This window comes from Pseudophryne corroboree, chromosome 7 (assembly GCF_028390025.1).
Source record: "Pseudophryne corroboree isolate aPseCor3 chromosome 7, aPseCor3.hap2, whole genome shotgun sequence".
NCBI lineage: Eukaryota > Metazoa > Chordata > Amphibia > Anura > Myobatrachidae > Pseudophryne > Pseudophryne corroboree.
Window position 1 is genome coordinate 269,068,396 of NC_086450.1, and position 20,103 is coordinate 269,088,498.

General features: G+C 47.9%; 1 protein-coding gene across 7 annotated transcripts in view; it reads left to right on the forward strand.

Annotated features, from left to right (window-relative positions):
- The window catches only part of HECW2 (HECT, C2 and WW domain containing E3 ubiquitin protein ligase 2), a 1,325,610-nt gene that overhangs the window by 1,176,064 nt on the left and 129,443 nt on the right, over positions 1–20,103 (forward strand). For all 7 annotated transcript variants that reach the window (XM_063934135.1, XM_063934134.1, XM_063934138.1 and 4 more), the window contains 2 exons: positions 9,400–9,552; positions 10,936–11,034. In XM_063934135.1, coding sequence (XP_063790205.1) covers positions 9,400–9,552; positions 10,936–11,034 — 252 coding nt within the window. The remainder of the gene's footprint in view (positions 1–9,399; positions 9,553–10,935; positions 11,035–20,103) is intronic.

Consider the following 20,103-nt stretch of genomic DNA (forward strand, 5'->3'; position numbering starts at 1 on the left):
GTAGCGCACAGCACTGCAGCTGTGCGCCATTTTCCTCTCAGCACACTTCACACGGCAGTCACTGAGGGTGCAGGGCGCTGGGGGGGGGCGCCCTGGGAGGCAAATGAAAACCTTTTAAAAGGCTAAAAATACCTCACATATAGCCCCAGAGGCTATATGGAGATATTTACCCCTGCCTAAATGTACTAAATAGCGGGAGACGAGCCCGCCGAAAAAGGGGCGGGGCCTATCTCCTCAGCACACGGCGCCATTTTCTGTCACAGCTCCGCTGGTCAGGAAGGCTCCCAGGTCTCTCCCCTGCACTGCACTACAGAAACAGGGTATAACAGAGAGGGGGGGCAGAATAAATGGCAATATATTAATATAAAAGCAGCTATAAGGGAGCACTTAATCATAAGGCTATCCCTGTCATATATAGCGCTTTTTGGTGTGTGCTGGCAGACTCTCCCTCTGTCTCCCCAAAGGGCTAGTGGGTCCTGTCTTCGTATAGAGCATTCCCTGTGTGTCTGCTGTGTGTCGGTACGTGTGTGTCGACATGTATGAGGACGTTATTGGTGTGGAGGCGGAGCAATTGCCAAATATGAGGATGTCACCTCCTAGGGGGTCGACACCAGAATGGATGCCTTTATTTGTGGAATTACGGGATAGCGTCAACTCGCTTAAGCAGTCGTTTGCCGACATGAGGCGGCCGGACACTCAATTAGTGTCTGTCCAGGCGCCTCAAACACCGTCAGGGGCTGTAAAACGTCCCTTGCCTCAGTCGGTCGACACAGACCCAGACACAGGCACTGATTCCGGTGGTGAAGGTGACGAATCAACCGTATTTTCCAGTAGGGCCACACGTTATATGATTTTGGCAATAAAGGAGATGCTACATTTAGCTGATACTACAGGTACCACTAAACAGGGTATTATGTGGGGTGTGAAAAAACTACCAGTAGTTTTTACCGAATCAGAAGAATTAAATGACGTGTGTGATGAAGCGTGGGGTGCCCCGATAAAAAACTGCTAATTTCAAAGAAGTTATTGGCTTTATACCCTTTCCCGCCAGAGGTTAGGGAGCGCTGGGAAACACCTCCTAGGGTGGACAAAGCGCTAACACGCTTATCAAAACAAGTGGCGTTACCCTCTCCTGAGACGGACGCACTTAAAGATCCATCAGATAGGAGGATGGAAAATATCCAAAAAGGTATATACACACATGCAGGTGTTATACTACGACCAGCTATTGCGACTGCCTGGATGTGCAGTGCTGGGGTAGTTTGGTCAGAGTCCCTGATCGAAAATATTGATACCCTGGACAGGGACAATATTTTACTGTCGTTAGAACAAATAAAGGATGCATTTCTTTATATGCGTGATGCACAGAGAGATATCTGCACACTGGCATCACGGGTAAGTGCTATGTCCATTTCGGCCAGAAGAGCTTTATGGACACGACAGTGGACAGGCGATGCGTAGAGGAGTTATTTGAGGTCGGTCTATCGGATTTGGTGGCCACGGCTACGGCCGGGAAATCCACCTTTCTACCTCAAGTCACTCCCCAACAGAAAAAGGCACCGACTTTTCAACCGCAGCCCTTTCGTTCCTTTAAAAATAAGAGAGCAAAGGGCTATTCATATCTGCCACGAGGCAGAGGACGAGGGAAGAGACAGCAACAGGCAGCTCCTTCCCAGGAACAGAAGCCCTCCCCGGCTTCTACAAAAGCCTCAGCATGACGCTGGGGCTTCGCAAGCGGACTCGGGGGCGGTAGGCGGTCGTCTCAAAAACTACAGCGCGCAGTGGGCTCACTCGCAGGTAAATCCCTGGATCCTGCAGATAATATCTCAGGGGTACAGGTTGAAATTAGAGACAGAGCCACCTCGCCGTTTCCTGAAGTCTGCTTTACCAACGTCCCCCTCAGAAAGGGAGACGGTTTTGGAAGCCATTCACAAGCTGTATTCTCAGCAGGTGATAGTCAAGGTACCTCTTCTACAACAAGGGAAGGGGTATTATTCCACTCTATTTGTGGTACCGAAGCCGGATGGCTCGGTAAGGCCTATTCTAAATCTGAAGTCCTTGAACCTATACATAAAGAAGTTCAAGTTCAAGATGGAGTCACTCAGAGCAGTGATAGCGAACCTGGAAGAAGGGGACTTTATGGTATCCTTGGACATCAAGGATGCGTATCTCCACGTTCCAATTACCCCTCACACCAGGGGTACCTCAGGTTCGTTGGACAAAACTGTCACTATCAGTTTCAGACGCTGCCGTTTGGTTTGTCCACGGCACCTCGGGTCTTTACAAAGGTAATGGCCGAGATAATATTTCTTCTTCGAAGAAAAGGCGTATTAATTATCCCATACTTGGACGATCTCCTAATAAGGGCAAGGTCCAGAGAACAGCTAGAGATGGGTTTAGCACTATCTCAAGAGGTGCTAAAGCAGCACGGATGGATTCTGAATATTCCAAAATCCCAATTAATGCCGACAACTCGTCTGCTGTTCCTGGGGATGATTCTGGACACAGTTCAGAAAAAGGTTTTTCTTCCCGAAGAAAAAGCCAAGGAGTTATCTGACCTGGTCAGGAACCTCCTAAAACCAGGAAAGGTGTCTGTACATCAATGCACAAGAGTCCTGGGAAAAAATGGTAGCTTCTTACGAAGCAATCCCTTTCGGCAGATTCCATGCAAAGGGATCTGTTGGACAAATGGTCAGGGTCGCATCTTCAGATGCACCTGCGGATATCCCTGTCGCCGAGGACAAGGGTATCCCTTCTGTGGTGGTTGCAGGAGGCTCATCTATTGGAGGGCCGCAGATTCGGCATGCAGGATTGGATCCTGGTGACCACGGATGCCAGCCTGAGAGGCTGGGGAGCAGTCACACAGGGAAGAAATTTCCAGGGAGTGTGGTCGAGCCTGAAAAAGTCTCTTCACATAAGCATTCTGGAACTAAGAGCAATCTACAATGCTCTAAGCCAGGCGGAACCTCTGCTTCAAGGAAGACCGGTGTTGATCCAGTCGGACAACATCACGGCAGTCGCCCATGTAAACAGACAGGGCGGCACAAGAAGCAGGAGGGCAATGGCAGAAGCTGCCAGGATCCTTCGCTGGGCGGAGAATCACGTGATAGCACTGTCAGCAGTATTCATCCCGGGCGTGGACAACTGGGAAGCAGACTTCCTCAGCAGACACGACCTTCACCCGGGAGAGTGGGGACTTCATCCAGAAGTTTTCCACATGCTATTAAACCGTTGGGTAAAACCAATGGGGGACATGATGGCGTCTCGCCTCAACAAAACACTGGACAGGTATTGCGCCAGGTCAAGAGATCCGCAGGCAATAGCTGTGGACGCGCTGGTAACACCTTGGGTGTACCAGTCGGTATATGTGTTTCCTCCTCTGCCTCTCATACCAAAGGTATTGAGGATTATACGGCAAAGAGGAGTAAGACTAGTGGCTCCGGATTGGCCAAGAAGGACTTGGTACCCGGAACTTCAAGAGATGGTCACGGACGATCCGTGGCCTCTACTTCTGAGAAGGGACCTGCTTCAGCAGGGTCCTTGTCTTTTTCAAGACTTACCGCGGCTGCGTTTGACGGCATGGCGTTGAATGCCAGATCCTAAAAGGAAAAGGCATTCCAGAAGAAGTCATTCCTACCTTGATAAAGGCAAGGAAGGAAGTCACCGCGAAGCATTATCGCCGTATTTGGCGAAAATATGTTGCGTGGTGCGAGCAGCGGAGTGCTCCGATGGAGGAATTTCAACTGGGTCGTTTTCCTACATTTCCTGCAATCAGGATTGTCTATGGGTCTCAAATTGGGATCTATTAAGGTTCAAATTTCGGCCCTATCAATATTCTTCCACAAAGAATTGGCCTCAGTCCCTGAGGTCCAGATTTTTATCAAAGGAGTACTGCATATACAGCCTCCTGTGGTGCCTAAGGTGGCACCGTGGGATCTAAATGTGGTTTTAGATTTCCTCAAATCCAATTGGTTTGAACCACTAAAGAATGTGGATTTGAAATATCTCACATGGAAAGTGACTATGTTACTGGCCCTGGCTTCGGCCGGGAGAGTATCTGAACTGGCGGCTTTGTCTTATAAAAGCCCTTATTTAATTTTCCATTCGACATAGGGCAGAGCTGCGGACGCGTCCGCATTTTCTCCCTAAGGTGGTATCAGCGTTTCACCTGAACCAGCCTATTGTAGTGCCTGCGGCTACAGACGACTTGAAGGACTCCAAGTTGTTGGACGTTGTCAGAGCCTTAAAAATATACATTTAAAGGACGGCTGGAGTCAGAAAATCTGACTCGCTGTTTATACTGTATGCACCCAACAAGTTGGGTGCACCTGCTTCTAAGCAGTCGATTGCTCGTTGGTTTTGTAACAAAATTCAACTTGTACATTCTGTGGCAGGCCTGCCACAGCCTAAATCTGTTAAGGCCCATTCCGCAAGGAAGGTGGGCTCATCTTGGGCGGCTGCCCGAGGGGTCTCGGCATTACAACTCTGCCGAGCAGCTACGTGGTCAGGGGAAAACACGTTTGTAAATTTTTACAAATTTGATACCCTGGCAAAGGAGGACCTGGAGTTCTCTCATTCGGTGCTGCAGAGTCATCCGCACTCTCCCGCCCGTTTGGGAGCTTTGGTATAATCCCCATGGTCCTTTCAGGAACCCCAGCATCCACTTAGGACGATAGAGAAAATAAGAATTTACTTACCGATAATTCTATTTCTCGGAGTCCGTAGTGGATGCTGGGCGCCCATCCCAAGTGCGGATTATCTGCAATACTTGTACATAGTTATTGTTAACTAATTCGGGTTATTGTTTAGGAAGCCATCTTTCAGAGGCTCCTCTGTTATCATACTGTTAACTGGGTTTAGATCACAAGTTGTGCGGTGTGATTGGTGTGGCTGGTATGAGTCTTACCCGGGATTCAAAATCCTCCCTTATTGTGTACGCTCGTCCGGGCACAGTACCTAACTGGAGTCTGGAGGAGGGTCATAGGGGGAGGAGCCAGTACACACCACCTGACCTGTAAAAGCTTTACTTTTGTGCCCTGTCTCCTGCGGAGCCGCTATCCCCATGGTCCTTTCAGGAACCCCAGCATCCACTACGGACTCCGAGAAATAGAATTATCGGTAAGTAAATTCTTATTTTATTACAGAGCTGTCAGTGGGTGAGTGTGGTTTTAACATTAAACATTTAACTTTAATAGAACATGTTGCTATAGGTCCTATTAATGATAGTCTCAGGGACTTGTTCACATTAAAGCGATACAGTCACAAATGTTTAGTAATTAACGGGTCTATGTACTAAAGGGGTAATTCAGACGCGCGCACTCCAGGAGCCCAGTGAGATGCTAAAAGCATCTCAGGGCTGTGATCGCCTCTGCCTGATTGACAGGCAGGGGCGATCACGGGGCAGGAGGGGGCGTGCCAACGGCGTTGAACGCCATTGGTGGGGCGTGGTCCGGAAAATGCGTGTTTGGACCGTTGCGGGGCAGGCCGCAGCAGCTGTGTGACTTCACACGTAGATGCTGCGACCCAGGACACGACGGGTAGCTCCCTGCCAGTGCACAGGCAGGGAGCTACTCGCCGGGTGCAAAAGCATCACCGTGCAATGCTTTTGCACCCAAGGGGGTAAGGGGGTGGGGGGGGGGGGGGAGAGCCAGACATGCGGGGCAGACTAGCCCTGTGTGGAGCGCCCCCCCGCATGTCTGAGAAACTGATCGTAGATGTGATAAGTTTAGCACATCTACGATTAGATCAGAATTAGGCCCTATATCTTGGATGGAGGATAAAGTACCAGCCAATCAGCTCCTACCTGCCATGTCACATGCTGTGTTTGAAAAATGACAGGAGCGGAATGAGTGGTAGTTTATCTCCGTCCACTTTATCTCCACCCAAGGCTTAATCAATAGACCCCAAAGAAGGTTATAGATGTTATGTGTTTATAAACACACATGACACAAGATACTTTAAGTGTCACTTTTTGGCTCATTTGCATTCATTTTCTGTGATTTTTTTTTAAACCAATTACTAGTCTCTCTTATATATAAAAGCATATAAAATATAGAAATCATGATATTCTTCCTTATTTTTGGCTTCAATAAACTTTATACCGAGTACACACTTGACAATGTGTGTACCCGGCGATATCGGCTGCGGCGGGACCCGGCGGGGAGACGACATCTGAAAGTGCATACACACTTGCTAATGTCGGCAGCTACGGATCGATGTGGGGGGAGGAGCTGGGCTATGCTGCGTTCGGCAGCATGGCATCGCTTGCGACACCACCAGATTGAGCTGCATTTACAGCCGACGGGCAATGTCCCAAATGACCTGCGGAAGCGCGCATAGTTGACGATGTAGTAGGTACACACTGGACGAGTTGAATAATAAAAATGTCAGAACCATATCATTCAAAAAGTCATCCAGTGTGTACCCAGCTTTAGATTTTAGGTGATGTTAATAAAAACATCTCGCTAAGTTTAATTACATATATCAGTAATTACCATTAATTACCATGGGGTATATTTACAAAGATTCGTGTTTTGGCCGTTTTGAAGGGTGTTTAAACTCGAATGGTATCGGGTGCATTTTACTGCAACTTTTTGAATCCTGATACGATCATTCACTAAGCTGCCGAGTTTTGCACAATCGTTTTTTCCGATGTTGATGTGATTCGTAATATCAGGCAGTGTTTTACGGGAGTGATGAGTAAAACACTGCCTGACAAAACACAAGGAATCCCGGCCGGATCTGTGAGATCCGTGCAGGGCTTCATTGTGTACCTTAAAAAGTTGATTAAAGTCTTAAAAAATCTGAAAAAAATTGCGTGGGGTCCCCCCTCCTAAGCACAACCAGCCTCGGGCTCTTTGAGACGGTCCTGGTTGAAAAAATATGGGGGGGAAAAAGACAGGGGTTCCCCCATATTTCATCAACCAGCACCGGGCTCTGCGCCTAGTCCTGGTTCCAAAAATATGGGGGACAAAAAGCGTAGGGGTCCCCCGTATTTTTGAAACCAGCACCGGGCTCCACTAGCCAGGTACATAATGCCACAGCCGGGGGACACTTTTATACTGGTCCCTGCGGCCCTGGCATTACATACCCAACTAGTCACCCCTGGCCGGGGTACCCTGGAGGAGTGGGAACCCCTTAAATCAAGGGGTCCCCCCCTCCAGCCACCCAAGGGCCAGGGGTGAAGCCCGAGGCTGTCCCCCCCCAACCAAGGGCGGCGGATGGGGGGCTGATAGCCTTTTAAAAAAATGTGAATATTGTTTTTAGCAGCAGTACTACAAGTCCCAGCAAGCCTCCCCCGCAAGCTGGTACTTGGAGAACCACAAGTACCAGCATGCGGTGGAAAACCGGGCCCGCTGGTACCTGTAGTACTACTACTAAAAAAATACCCCCCAAAAAACAGGACACACACACCGTGAAAGTATACGTTTATTACATACATGCACACCTCCATACATACATACATACATACATACATACATACATACATACTTACCTATGTTCCCACGAGGCTCGGTCCTCTTGTGCCTGTAGAATCCTTGGGGTACCTGTGGAAAAAATTATACTCACAGAATCCAGTGTAGAATCAGACCTTTGTATAATCCACGTACTTGGCAAAATAATAAAACGGAAACCCGACCACGCACTGAAAGGGGTCCCATGTTTACACATGGGACCCCTTTCCCCGACTGCCAGGACCCCCCCTGACTCCTGTCAAAGAGGGTCCCTCAGCCAACCAGGGAGCGCCACGTCGTGGCACTCTCCTGATTGGCTGTGTGCTCCTGTAGTGTCTGTGAGGCAGCACACGGCACAGATACAATGTAGCGCCTATGCGCTCCATTGTAGCCAATGGTGGGAACTTTGCGGTCAGCGGTGAGGTTACTTTCGGTCAACCGCTGACCGCAAAGTTCCCACTATTGGATACAATGGAGCGTATAGGCGCTACATTGTATCTCTGCCGTGTGCAGCCTGACAGACACTACAGGAGCACACAGCCAATCAGGAGAGTGCCACGACGTGGCGCTCCCTGATTGGCTGAAGGGACCCTCTTTGACAGGAGTCAGGGGGGGTCCTGGCAGTCGGGGAAAGGGGTCCCATGTGTAAACATGGGACCCCTTTCAGTGCGTGGTCGGGTTTCCGTTTTATTATTTTGCCAAGTACGTGGATTATACAAAGGTCTGATTCTACACTGGATTATGTGAGTATAATTTTTTTCACAGGTACCCCAAGGATTCTACAGGGACAAGAGGACCGAGCCTCGTGGGAACATAGGTAAGTATGTATGTATGGAGGTGTGCATGTATGTAATAAACTTATACTTTCACGGTGTGTGTGTCCTGTTTTTTGGGGGGTATTTTTTCAGCAGTAGTACTACAGGTACCAGCGGGCCCGGTTTTCCACCGCATGCTGGTACTTGTGGTTCTCCAAGTACCAGCTTGCGGGGGAGGCTTGCTGGGACTTGTAGTACTGCTACTAAAAACAATAGTCACATTTTTTCAAAAGGCTATCAGCCCCCCATCCGCCGCCCTTGGATGGGGGGACAGCCTCGGGCTTCACCCCTGGCCCTTGGGTGGCTGAAGGGGGGGACCCCTTGATTTAAGGGGTTCCCACTCCTCCAGGGTACCCCGGCCAGGGGTGACTAGTTGGGTATGTAATGCCAGGGCCGCAGGGACCAATATAAAAGTGTCCCCCGGCTGTGGCATTATGTACCTGGCTAGTGGAGCCCGGTGCTGGTTTCAAAAATACGGGGGACCCCTACGCTTTTTGTCCCCCGGATTTTTGGAACCAGGACCAGGCGCAGAGCCCGGTACTGGTTGATGAAATATGGGGGAACCCCTGTCATTTTTTCCCCCATATTTTTTCAACCAGGACCGGCTCAAAGAGCCCGAGGCTGGTTATGCTTAGGAGGAGGGACCCCACGCAAATTTTTTTTTTCAGTTTTTACACTAAACAGACCCTTTCCCATAGATAACCATGCACAGATCTCACTGATCCGTGCATGGTTATCCAAACTCGACTGGAAAAAGCAGGTCTATTTTTTTGCTGCTTTTTTTAACGAATCGAAAAAAAACAGACCCGCACTTGAGCACTCAGAAACTAACACCCAAATACGAATGAATAGTGAATGCCCGTATTGTATGAAATAACAGCCATGTTTGACCGATGGTCTATTCATTCGTATTTCGGAACTTTGCAAATCAAACCATTACAAATAGACCAGACACTGCCGAGATTGGTGCTTACTGCTTAGTGAATTCCCGGATTGGGACTTAGAAAAAAAAACACAAATCGGACAAACTCGAATTCTTAGTAAATATTGGCCCATGTCTTAGTTAAGTAAAGTTTACTGATAACCTGGAAGTCCATCAATTCATATAAAAATGTTTCTTTTATTCAAAGGTTGGATTATAGCGGCCCATCCAGGGAATTTTTCTTCCTTGTGTCTAGAGAACTATTTAACCCATATTATGGTTTATTTGAGTATTCTGCAAATGATACTTACACAGTACAAATAAGTCCAATGTCTGCATTTGTTGACAATCATCATGAATGGTAAGTCATCTTATTTTGCATTTATTTTTTGATCCTTGATATAAAACATCACTGCATACTGTATGTTGGTAATGATAAGGCATGGTAGCATGAGAGAGCAATCTCAGTGTTATCTTGAATTATGTTTTGAATAGAAGAATCACCTGTGATGTACAAAACATCGCGACACCTGAAAAACAAACATACTGTATGTGCCACCCATAGAAAATGTAAATTATGGATGTGAGGAAGTGGGGATTGTGGAACACTACATAAACAGATGCACATTACTATTCCAAGAGCTGATAAAGGGCCTAATTCAGTAAGGATTGCAAATTCTGATAATTAGCAGAATTGGCAATCCTTTGGATCGCATGCTGGGGGACGCCCATCGCAGGGCAAGGCTGCCCAGCATGCGCCCGCATCTCTTTCTCAGAATTTGCAGTTGGAATGCACACTGTAATCCAACCTGAATTAGGCCCAATATTATCAATCTCCTAACTAAGTACAGTTGTTAAGACAAGAGTCCCATAATAAAGAAAATATTGTTCAATTTCATTAATTATGAATTAAAAATATTTTATAATACATATATTTAAATGATGTGTGTATACCACACTAGAATGTAATGTGCTTTCTTGAAAGTAAGAAAAAGTTAGAACTAGGAGAAGTAAATGAAACTGAACACAGTTGTAGATATATATGCATATACTGTATAAATACATTTTAACCAGTTGCCTGGCATGGTCGCATCAGATGCGACCATGCTTGCAAGTGCTTTATCTGACCTGGTCGCACAGGATACAACTAGTCAGATAAACTGTGTTAGCAGCGGCAGGGAAGGGAAACTTCCCTCCGCTGCTGCTGTCCCTGCACTCTCCCCTACTTATTGCCGCACTGCCGATCACAGCTGATTGGTCAGCACGGCAGGAACACCCCCCCCCCATCCCCCTCCAGCGGCTGCAGACAATAGCAGCCACTGGGGAGTGTAAATTAACCCCCCCCCCCCCCTAAGCCACCCCCAGACCCACCCACCCTCTTGTGTAGCTTGAGGCTGTCCCGGCTTTCAAAATGAAAGCCTGCGATGGTTGCGATGTTTTGATGGTCGCAATGTTCCCGAACGATGTTTCGATGTTTGGAAAGATGTTGAGAAATTATTATTATTATTTTTTTTAACTAAAATAATTTTGGATAGGGTTAAATTCATTTTTTCCAACGAATTCATTCATAAAAAAAACGACAATTTGCGAGCGATTTTTGTGGAAAAAAATCGTGAGTTAAGTGGATAATACATCCTGCATTTTTATTTTTGTTCAGTCTGCTGCATAAGAAGCTTTTTAATTGTAATTGTTTATATATCCATCAATAAACATTTAAAATATAAATTTTTTCTTTGTATTTCAGGTTTAGATTTAGCGGCCGCATCTTGGGACTTGCACTTATACATCAGTATTTATTAGATGCTTTCTTCACACGTCCGTTTTATAAAGCTCTTCTTAGAATGTGAGTACCATCCTGCGGTGTATTTTATAAAGGCTGTGTGACGGGCATAACTGTGGTCAGTATGATAATGACAAGCACTTGCTATACTCAGGGGTGTAACCAGATGTGGTGATACCCGGTGTGCACTCTGTACTATTCCCTTCCCGGCGCGTGCGCCCGAAAAGGCATTGTGGCCTAATAAAAAGGGTGTGGCCCCATGGGGGTCTCTATTTCTTTACTCCAGGGCGTGTCCAGCATCGTGCAGAACTGGCGAGGTGCTGGCTGCCCCCGGAGACTGGGCTAAGGGCAGTGCCGGCTCTTCATTTGTGACAGGAGACGAATGCTGCAGGTGAATATCACACTGCAGCACTTGGCTCCTGTCACTGCAAAAGAGCCTGCACTTTGGTGTCACCCCTTCCGAGGGTGATACCCAGGTGCGAGCCACACCCCCCGCACCCAGCCTGCGACGCCACTGGTTATACTGACCTGTTTTTCTGTAATATTGAGGCTCAGAGATTATATTTTACTGGCAAAGAGTTGTTATGACCAGATTTTAACTCGCCTTAGAGGTTGTAGCAGCTGGCACATGGACACTTCTGTCCTAAATACACTTTCCTGCTTTCCTGGCAATTGGGTCTGCAGTGACAAAAACAGGATTTCTAGGGGGGATGGGGGGGGGGGGGGGGGTGTTTCCAAATGCAATCCACAATTTCCCACTCTGCGTAATATTGGAGCATGTGCAGTGGTCTGGAGGAGCGGAAGAAGAACGCAGTAACAACCCTGGACATTAATGTAAACATTGGGCTTTTTATACACTGCATATTGAATACGGTACTATTATTTAACACTATATATTGTCTATAGTATAGACTGTATCAAGCATACTTAAATCTTCTTTCTGGCAGCTACTCTCTGGTCCAGGGCACTGATTGAGGACCCAAATCCACACACACAGCAAACTTGGTAGAAGAAGCTGCTGTCACTGGACATGTGCTGCAACTCTGTTCTGTCCCTTAAATTGCATGATGTGGCTACAGTTCTAGTAATCGTATTATATACCATTGCTATTGTTGTCATAATTTGAGCCACTTGCCAAGAGGAGGGGGTTTCTGGGCAACCAGGACCCCCACTGCGTTTGCCTATGGCCTGCATCTATATGTGTTCAGTAAATAAAATAGGCCCAATTGCACCTGAACATTCACTTTGCAAATAACTCCTAGTGCACAGAAAAACTCTGCATTTTCTGCATTGCATTTTGCCCGAAACTAGGATTCTTGTCACCCGGGGGAAAGGCAGTAATGTGGCGTCCCCCCCACCAAACAGATCTATTTACTCTATTTATTAGTTGTACCCCCTATAGATGCTTTCCCTATATATATGCTCCCAATAGCTGCACTCTTTAAAGGTACTCTGTAAAGATGTACTTCTTCTAGAGGTACTCACTATATATATATATATATATATATATATATATGGTGTTCACGCTAGGCTGTTTTAGTAGGGTGCCGCGCCTTGCCTGATTTTTTTAAGGGCAAAATCCACCCCGCCCTTTCTGCGGCACCCTGCTAAAACAGACATCCGCTTCCTGCCCTCCAGCGTGTAAAGATGCCATGCACATGCGCACCACATCCATTCCCGCTATGGGAGAGAGCTTGGGGGAAGCCCAGCACCTCTGTAGGTGCTGGGCACGCCCTAACAGTGATGCCGCCGCCGGCCGCCCACGCCCCCTTAGTAACGTCCGTGTGCCGTACCGACTGCCCACCTAAATGACGTTGCATGGCCATGCCCCCTTTTCAGGCACGCGCGCATATATGCCCCCGCAGTCCGACACCCTGCCCTCTACAATTTTTAGAGGGAACACTATATATATATATATATATCTCCATATATATATATATCCATATATATATCCTATAAATGCAGTCCCTATGGATGGGCTCACTACAGATGCTCTCACTCACTGTAGTGTCTGTGATCTTCCATGCACAGTGGTGGCCGGTGTATGTGGACAGTGGGTTGCTGCTCTGATGATCCTTAGAGGAGCATGGTGAGTGGTCAGTGCTGGAACTCAGCGTCTGCTACCTCCCGTGTCTGTGTCTCTGTGTACACTCACAGCTCCTTTCCTGGCGTGTGACTGGAGGAGAGCCGTGGGGGTGGGACCATACTCAGCCCGGTATAGAGACTTCCCAAGGTTTACACCCACACAGGCTGCAGCAGCAACACTAGCAGCGAGGCACACGGAGATAGCTGCTGTATGTATGCCGGTGACCTGGAGTGAGTAGAGGATGCGACGGGGGTGGGGAGGGGGAACAGCTTGTATCCCCCAAATCCGGAACCTGGGGAGTGTGTGCGCTGCCCCCCCTCCCCCCCGCCCTTCCTAGTTACAGCCATGCATTTAGTCTAAACTGTTATGTACATGTTTTGCAATGTTCAGTTAATATGCACCCAATGGCATAACTATAGCCACAAAGGTTATGGGGATCCTGTAAGAGAAGAAAATTTACCTTACACACAGACAAATAACACATTTACCCAGGTAGGTATATAATTTGGAAAATAATAAGGATAAAAAGGAGATTTATGGTAGACTTACCATAGTTAAATCTCTTTCTGCGAGGTACACTGAGTTCCACAGGGGATACATCAGGATGTAGAGTTGGATCTTGAGCTAGAGGCACCAGCAGGCTAAAGCTTTGACTGTTCCCAGGATGCATTGCATGGTCTCCCCTATAACCCCACCTCCGGACACTGGAGCTCAGTTTCGTTAACCAGTCCAATGCAGTAGCAGGTAAAAGAGAAAGCAGATGTTAGTCACATAGAACCACATTCTCACGACAGAAGAAGGGACCAGCGGCTAATGCCATACACACCCAAAGAAGCTAAGTGCGTCATGGTGGGTGCCCTGTGGAACCCTGTGTACCTCGCAGAAAGAGATTTAACTATGGTAAGACTACCATAAATCTCCTTTTCTGCTGCGGGGTACACTGTGTTACACAGGGAATACATCAGGGATGTCCCAAAGCAGTTCCTCATGGGAGGGGACGTACCGTAGTGGGCACAAGAACCCGGCGTCCAGAGGAAGCATCCTGGGAGGCGGAAGTATCAAAGGCATAAAACCTAATAAACGTCACTGAGGACCACGTAGCTGTCTTGCACAATTGTTCAGCAGACGCGCCTCAGCGGGCCGCCCAAGAAGGTCTAACAGACCGAGTAGAATGGGCTTTGATAGCAGCAGGAGCTGGAAAACCAGCCTGTGCATATGCTTTTGCAATCACCATTCTAATCCATCTGACCAAGGTTTGTTTATTCGCAAGCCAGCCACGTTTGTGAAAACCAAAAAGTACAAAAAGGGTATCGGACCTCCTGAGAGAGGCAGTCCTCCACGTAAATGCGGAAAGCCCGTACCACATCCAAAGACCGCTCTTTGAAGGACAAACCAGAAGAGATAAAAGCCGGAACCACAATCTCTTGGTTAAGATGGAAAGATGACACCACCTTAGGTAGATAACCGGGACGAGTTCTGAGAACTGCCCGGTCACGGTGAAAAATCAGAAAGGGTAGCCGACAGGACAAAGCACCTAAGTCTGACACCCTCCTAGCAGAGGCAATAGCCATCAGAAAAACGACCTTCAGCGTAAGATATTTAAGGTCCACAGACTCAAGAGGTTCAAATGGAGACTCTTGTAGGGCATTCAAGACAACAGACAGATCCCATGGAGCCACAGGAGGGACATAGGGAGGCTGAATCCGAAAAATGCCTTGAGTGAAAGTATGAACGTCAGGAACAGACGCAATCTTCCGCTCAAACCACACTGACAAGGCAGAAATATGAACCTTGAGGGGGGCCAGATGAAGGCCTAAGTCTAGGCCTTGTTGCAGAAAAGTCAAAAGTCTGGAAGTTCTGAAATTGTATGCATCGTAATTCTTAGAAGCACACCAGTTGAAATAGGAATTCCAGACCCTGTAATAAATTCGTGCAGAAGCCGGTTTGCGGGCCTTCAGCATAGTTTGGATAACCGCCTCGGAGAATCCGTTGGCCCCCAGGAGTGAAGCTTCAAGAGACACGCTGTCAAAGCCAGTCTGGTCAGGTCCGGGTAGACACAAGGGCCCTGAACAAGGAGGTCTAGGCATTGAGGAAGTAGAAGAGGACGCTCGATCGATAGACCCTGCAGGTCTGAGAAACAGTGCCGTCTGGGCCACGCTGGAGCGACTCGAAGTAGTATTCCTCCTTCTTGCTTGAACTTCCGTAGTACCCTGGGCAGGAGTGACACTGGAGGAAACACGTATGGCAGCTGAAAGTTTCATGGAATTGCCAATGCATCCATGAATGCTGCTTGAGGATCCCTTGTCCTTGCTCTGAAGACCGGAACCTTGTGATTGTGTCGAGATGCCATCAGGTTTACATCTGGTAACCCTCACTTGTCCACTAGGAGTTGAAAGAATGATGAAGACTCCACTCGCCGACATGTATGTCCTGACGACAGGAGGAAATCCACTTTCCAGTTGAGGACTCCGGGAATGAACACTGCCGATACTGCTTGCAGATGGCGTTCCACCCAACAAAGTATTTATGACGCTTCCATCATTGCCATGCGGCTTTGAGTGCCGCCTTGATGATTTATGTATGCCACCATGGTGGCATTGTCTGAATGTACTTGAACAGGCCTGTTCCGTATCAAAGGCAGGGCAAGAGTCAAAGCATTGAACACTGATGCAATTCAAGAATGTTTATCCGGAGGAGAGATTCCTCCCTGTTCCACCGACCCTGGAGAGAGTGTTGCTTCAACACCGCACCCCAACCCCTCAGACTGGCGTCCGTTGTCAGGAGGACCCAATTGGGAATCCAGAAGGGACGGCCCCTGCTCAACTGTTGGTCCTGTAGCCACCAGCTCAGTGACAGACGAACCTCCGGATTCAAGGAGATCATTAGAGACCTGATCCGATGAGGCAGGCCATCCCACTCGGAAAGGATTAACCTCTGCAGAGGGCAGGAATGAAATTGAGCGTACTCTACCATGTCGAAAGCCAACACCATGAGGCCTAGTACTTGCATCACAGAGTGTATCGACACTCTTGGGCGAGAAAGGAAGTATCTGATCCTGTCCTGAAGTTTCAGGACTTTCTCTGGAGACAGAAAGTCTTTGTCTGTGTGTGTCCAGCAGTGCCCCCAAGTGCACCATGCTCAAAGCAGGGACCACCGAGGACTGTTTCCAGTTGATGAGCCACCCGTGGGCTTGTAGGACTTGGGAGTTCACCAGGATCAGCAAGTCGTCCAGATACGGTAGGATCCTGATTCCCTGATGGCGGAGAAGGGCCGTCATCATGGCCATGACCTTGGTGAAGATCCGAGGGGCCATGGCCAGTCCAAATGGCAGAGCCTGGAATTGATAATGTAGGTTGCCAGTAGCAAACTGCAAATATTGCTGATGCGATATGGCAATAGGTATATGCAGGTAAGCATCTTGTATGTCCAGGGAAACTAGGTAGTCCTCAGGTTCCATGGCCAGTAGAATAGAGCGCAGAGTCTCCATACGGAATTTGGACACTCTCACAAATTTGTTCAATGATTTGAGGTTGAGTATAGGCCGGAAGGACCCATTGGGTTTTGGAACTAGAAACAGGGTCAAATAGTATCCCCTGCCTGTCTGGGACAGAGGTACCGGCACTACCACTCCTGTGTCCAGGAGGGATCGCACAACCAGGTGTAGAGCTTGCGCTTTCAATGGATTCAAAGGAATAACAGTCGTTCAGAACTGGCGAGGGGGACGTCTCTTGAAAGAGATAGTGTACCCGTGAGAGACAACTTCCCGCACCCAGTCGTCTGAAGTGATCCTTAACCAGACCTGGGTAAATTGCTGAAACCAGCCTCCCACCCTGGGATCCCCCAGGGGAAGGCCCAGCCCATCATGGCTCAGCCTTGTCTTGTTTGGAAGCAGGCTGACGGGCAGCCCAGGATTGTTTTAGATTTGGGCTTAGTGGTTTTGGAAGCACGAGCCTGCCTCGGGTACGCCTGACCCTTTACTTTCCCTGGAGGTCGAAAGGAATGAAAAGTGGTACTGTTTGCCTTCGGTGCAGAAGGATTAGTACTGGGGAGAAACGCAGTCTTAGCAGTCGCCAAGTCAGTCACAGTCTTATTCAGATCTTCCCCAAATAGGATGTCTCCCTTAAAAGGGAGTACCTCCAAGGTCTTTTTGGAGTCCAGGTCCACCTTCCAGGATCTCAAACTCATAATTCGGCAAGCCATTATAGATGTAGTGGATGCCTTGGCCGCCATTACACCTGCCTCAGAGGACGCCTCCTGAATATATTGGGAGGCAGTGGTAATATGAGACAGATATTGTCTGGCAGTGTCAGAAATATCCTGCGGCAGCTCTTCCTCTAATGCCTGAACCCATGCTTCAATTCCTTTTGCAGCCCAGGAGGCTGCTATAGTGGGTCTATGTACAGTACCTGTAAGGGAGTAAATAGACTTCAGACATCCCTCCACACCCTTATTCATCGGTTCCTTCAGTGAGGTGACAGTGGTGACAGTCAGAGTAGATGACACCACAAGATGGGTGACATGATAGTCCACCGGCAGTGGAGTTTCCCACTTGTTACTCAACTCCGCAGGGATAGGATAACGAGCTAGCATCTTCATAGACAGGGAGAATTTCTTTCCTGGAGAAGACCAGGGTTCCTGACGTATTTCTATTAAATGGTCAGAATGTGGTAAGACTACTTTAGCAACCTTCTGACATTTGAACTTATCAGGTTTCTTAGACGCAGTAGTGGGATCTACCTCATCATCAATTTGTAGAATCAGCTCAATAGCCTCCACTAGGTCAGGACCATCAACCTAAGTTGTAGGTTCCTCGTCAGAAGCAACTGTATCAGTATTTGACAGATCAGTATATTCCCCATCCTCATCAGAATTATCTGAAATATTAGCAGATTCTGAGGAGGAAGCAGCCCGCTTAGATGACCCCTTGACCCCAGAGGGACGTGGGGTACACTTTTGTCTAACCAAAGATTAATTTAACTGTTGTATCTGGGTAGACAGAGTGTCCGCCCAGGGCGGATTAACTACAGGGACAATATGTTGCTGCAATGGCACAGGAGGTCCCATACTGGAGAACGCTGCCCAAGGTGGCTCCTGATTGGCTACAGGGGCTGCGGGCTGACTGGGAGATGTATGGCACCCAGTACACATACCATCAGTTAAAACTTCCCCCTCAGGTAAATCCTTGGCGCAAGCACTGCAAGATGCAGGAGCGCCCACGTGTTTCCCGCCCTTTGTGGCAAACATTATGGTGAATGTAGCCATAGAGCTTAACAGTACAATATAGCCAGACAAATACAATACCTGCAAAACACTCCCTTATTTATGTGACAGTAAATACAGAACATAAACAGAGAATAAATGCGGTATGAGGTGACTGCAGATAACCGTAAAATACGCTTAACAGAATATACTGCACAGCACTATATATTTGACCCTGATGCACCTAGCCCCCCAAGCTACAGAATACAGTGATAGCTATAACTGTGATACAATGAAAGTGAATTTCAAACAGCAGAAGCAGGCACACACAGTCACAGTGACAATGCAGAAATGATTTTAGACACACAATAAAACTATACTGGACTAGTAAATACATTTATATATAACAATGCAGAGCCAGAGACTGGATAGATAGATAGATATATATATATATATATATATATATATATATATATATATCTATCAGAACACTTGTACTAAATATTCTGGTAGAGATACACTTGTTTTTAACTAACACTGTCTTTAGAATGGCATGTAGAATACTTAAATGATTGTAAAATCACAGCACTGATGAGGCAGGCGGATTTATAGAGGAGACTTTGCCCTGCAGTCCCAGAGATCAGACGCAGCTACTTAAGAAGATGGCACTGAAATCTCAGTCAGGGAGTGAGGGAAAGTGATATGCAGCTCCAGGGTGGGATCACCAGCAGTAGATGGCGCCTGGGGCTGGGAGAGGGGTTATAGGTCAGCGCCTTATCCCCTATTCTGGTCCTCACCACCGGGTACTGTGGAGCCTTTGAAAATGGATTTTACACAATCTGACCTGTGCTCCCTGCCCTGGTGGATATAGTGGGGTCCCTGTACTGACACAGTGTCCACACCAGCGGCGTGGTCCATCTTCTGGGACCGCAATTTAGCGGCGGCTCCCGCCTGGGGGGCCCTCTTAGCTCCTCCCTAAGAAGCAGCCACACGATCCAGGAGAGCATCTGTGGTGGTGTGCCTGGGAACCGGAGCACCTCCGCCGCAAGTACCCGGGAACGCGGCCATAGGGAGCATTTGGCACTGCTGGGGAGGTGATGGAGCCGCAGCACAGTATGTCACAATGACATATAATGCTGCAGCCCTTGAAGTCTTCTTAAAGCTCTTTTCAGGGCTGCCTAGCGCAGCCCCCCTGTTAAGTGACCTGCTCTGCAGGCACCAACTTACAAACTGAACTCCAGTGTCCGGAGGCGGGGTTATAGAGGAGGCGATGCAATGCATCCTGGGTACAGTCAACGCTTTAGCCAGTTGGTGCCTCTGGATCAAGATCCAACTCTACACCCCGATGTATTCCCGGTGGAACACAGTGTACCCAGCTGCAGAAATAAGAATAAAATTAATGTATATATAACTTAGACTAATGTGCCATATTGCCGTTTGCCCGGCTGGCACATGTGCAGGGCCTGTCCTGCCCATGTGCTCGCATTTTCGACAGGTAACCCGCAGTAAATACTAATGCCTCTGCCTGATTGGCAGGCAGAGGCGTTCACGGGGTGCTAAATAGCTGAATTTGCAATCCTTCCTGAATAGGGTCCTTATTCAGGTTTGTTAGCAAGCCAAAAAAGCAAGCAGCTGGGCAAAACCATGTGCACTGCAGGTGGGACAGATATAACATGTGCAGAGAGATTTGGGTGGGGGGTGTTCAAACTGAAATCTAAATTGCAGTGTAGAAATAAAGCATCCAGCATTTACCATGCACAGAAACAATATAACCCAAATGTAAATCTCTCTGCTATATTACATCTGCCCCACCTGCAGTTCAACATTGTTTTGCCCAGTTGCTTGTT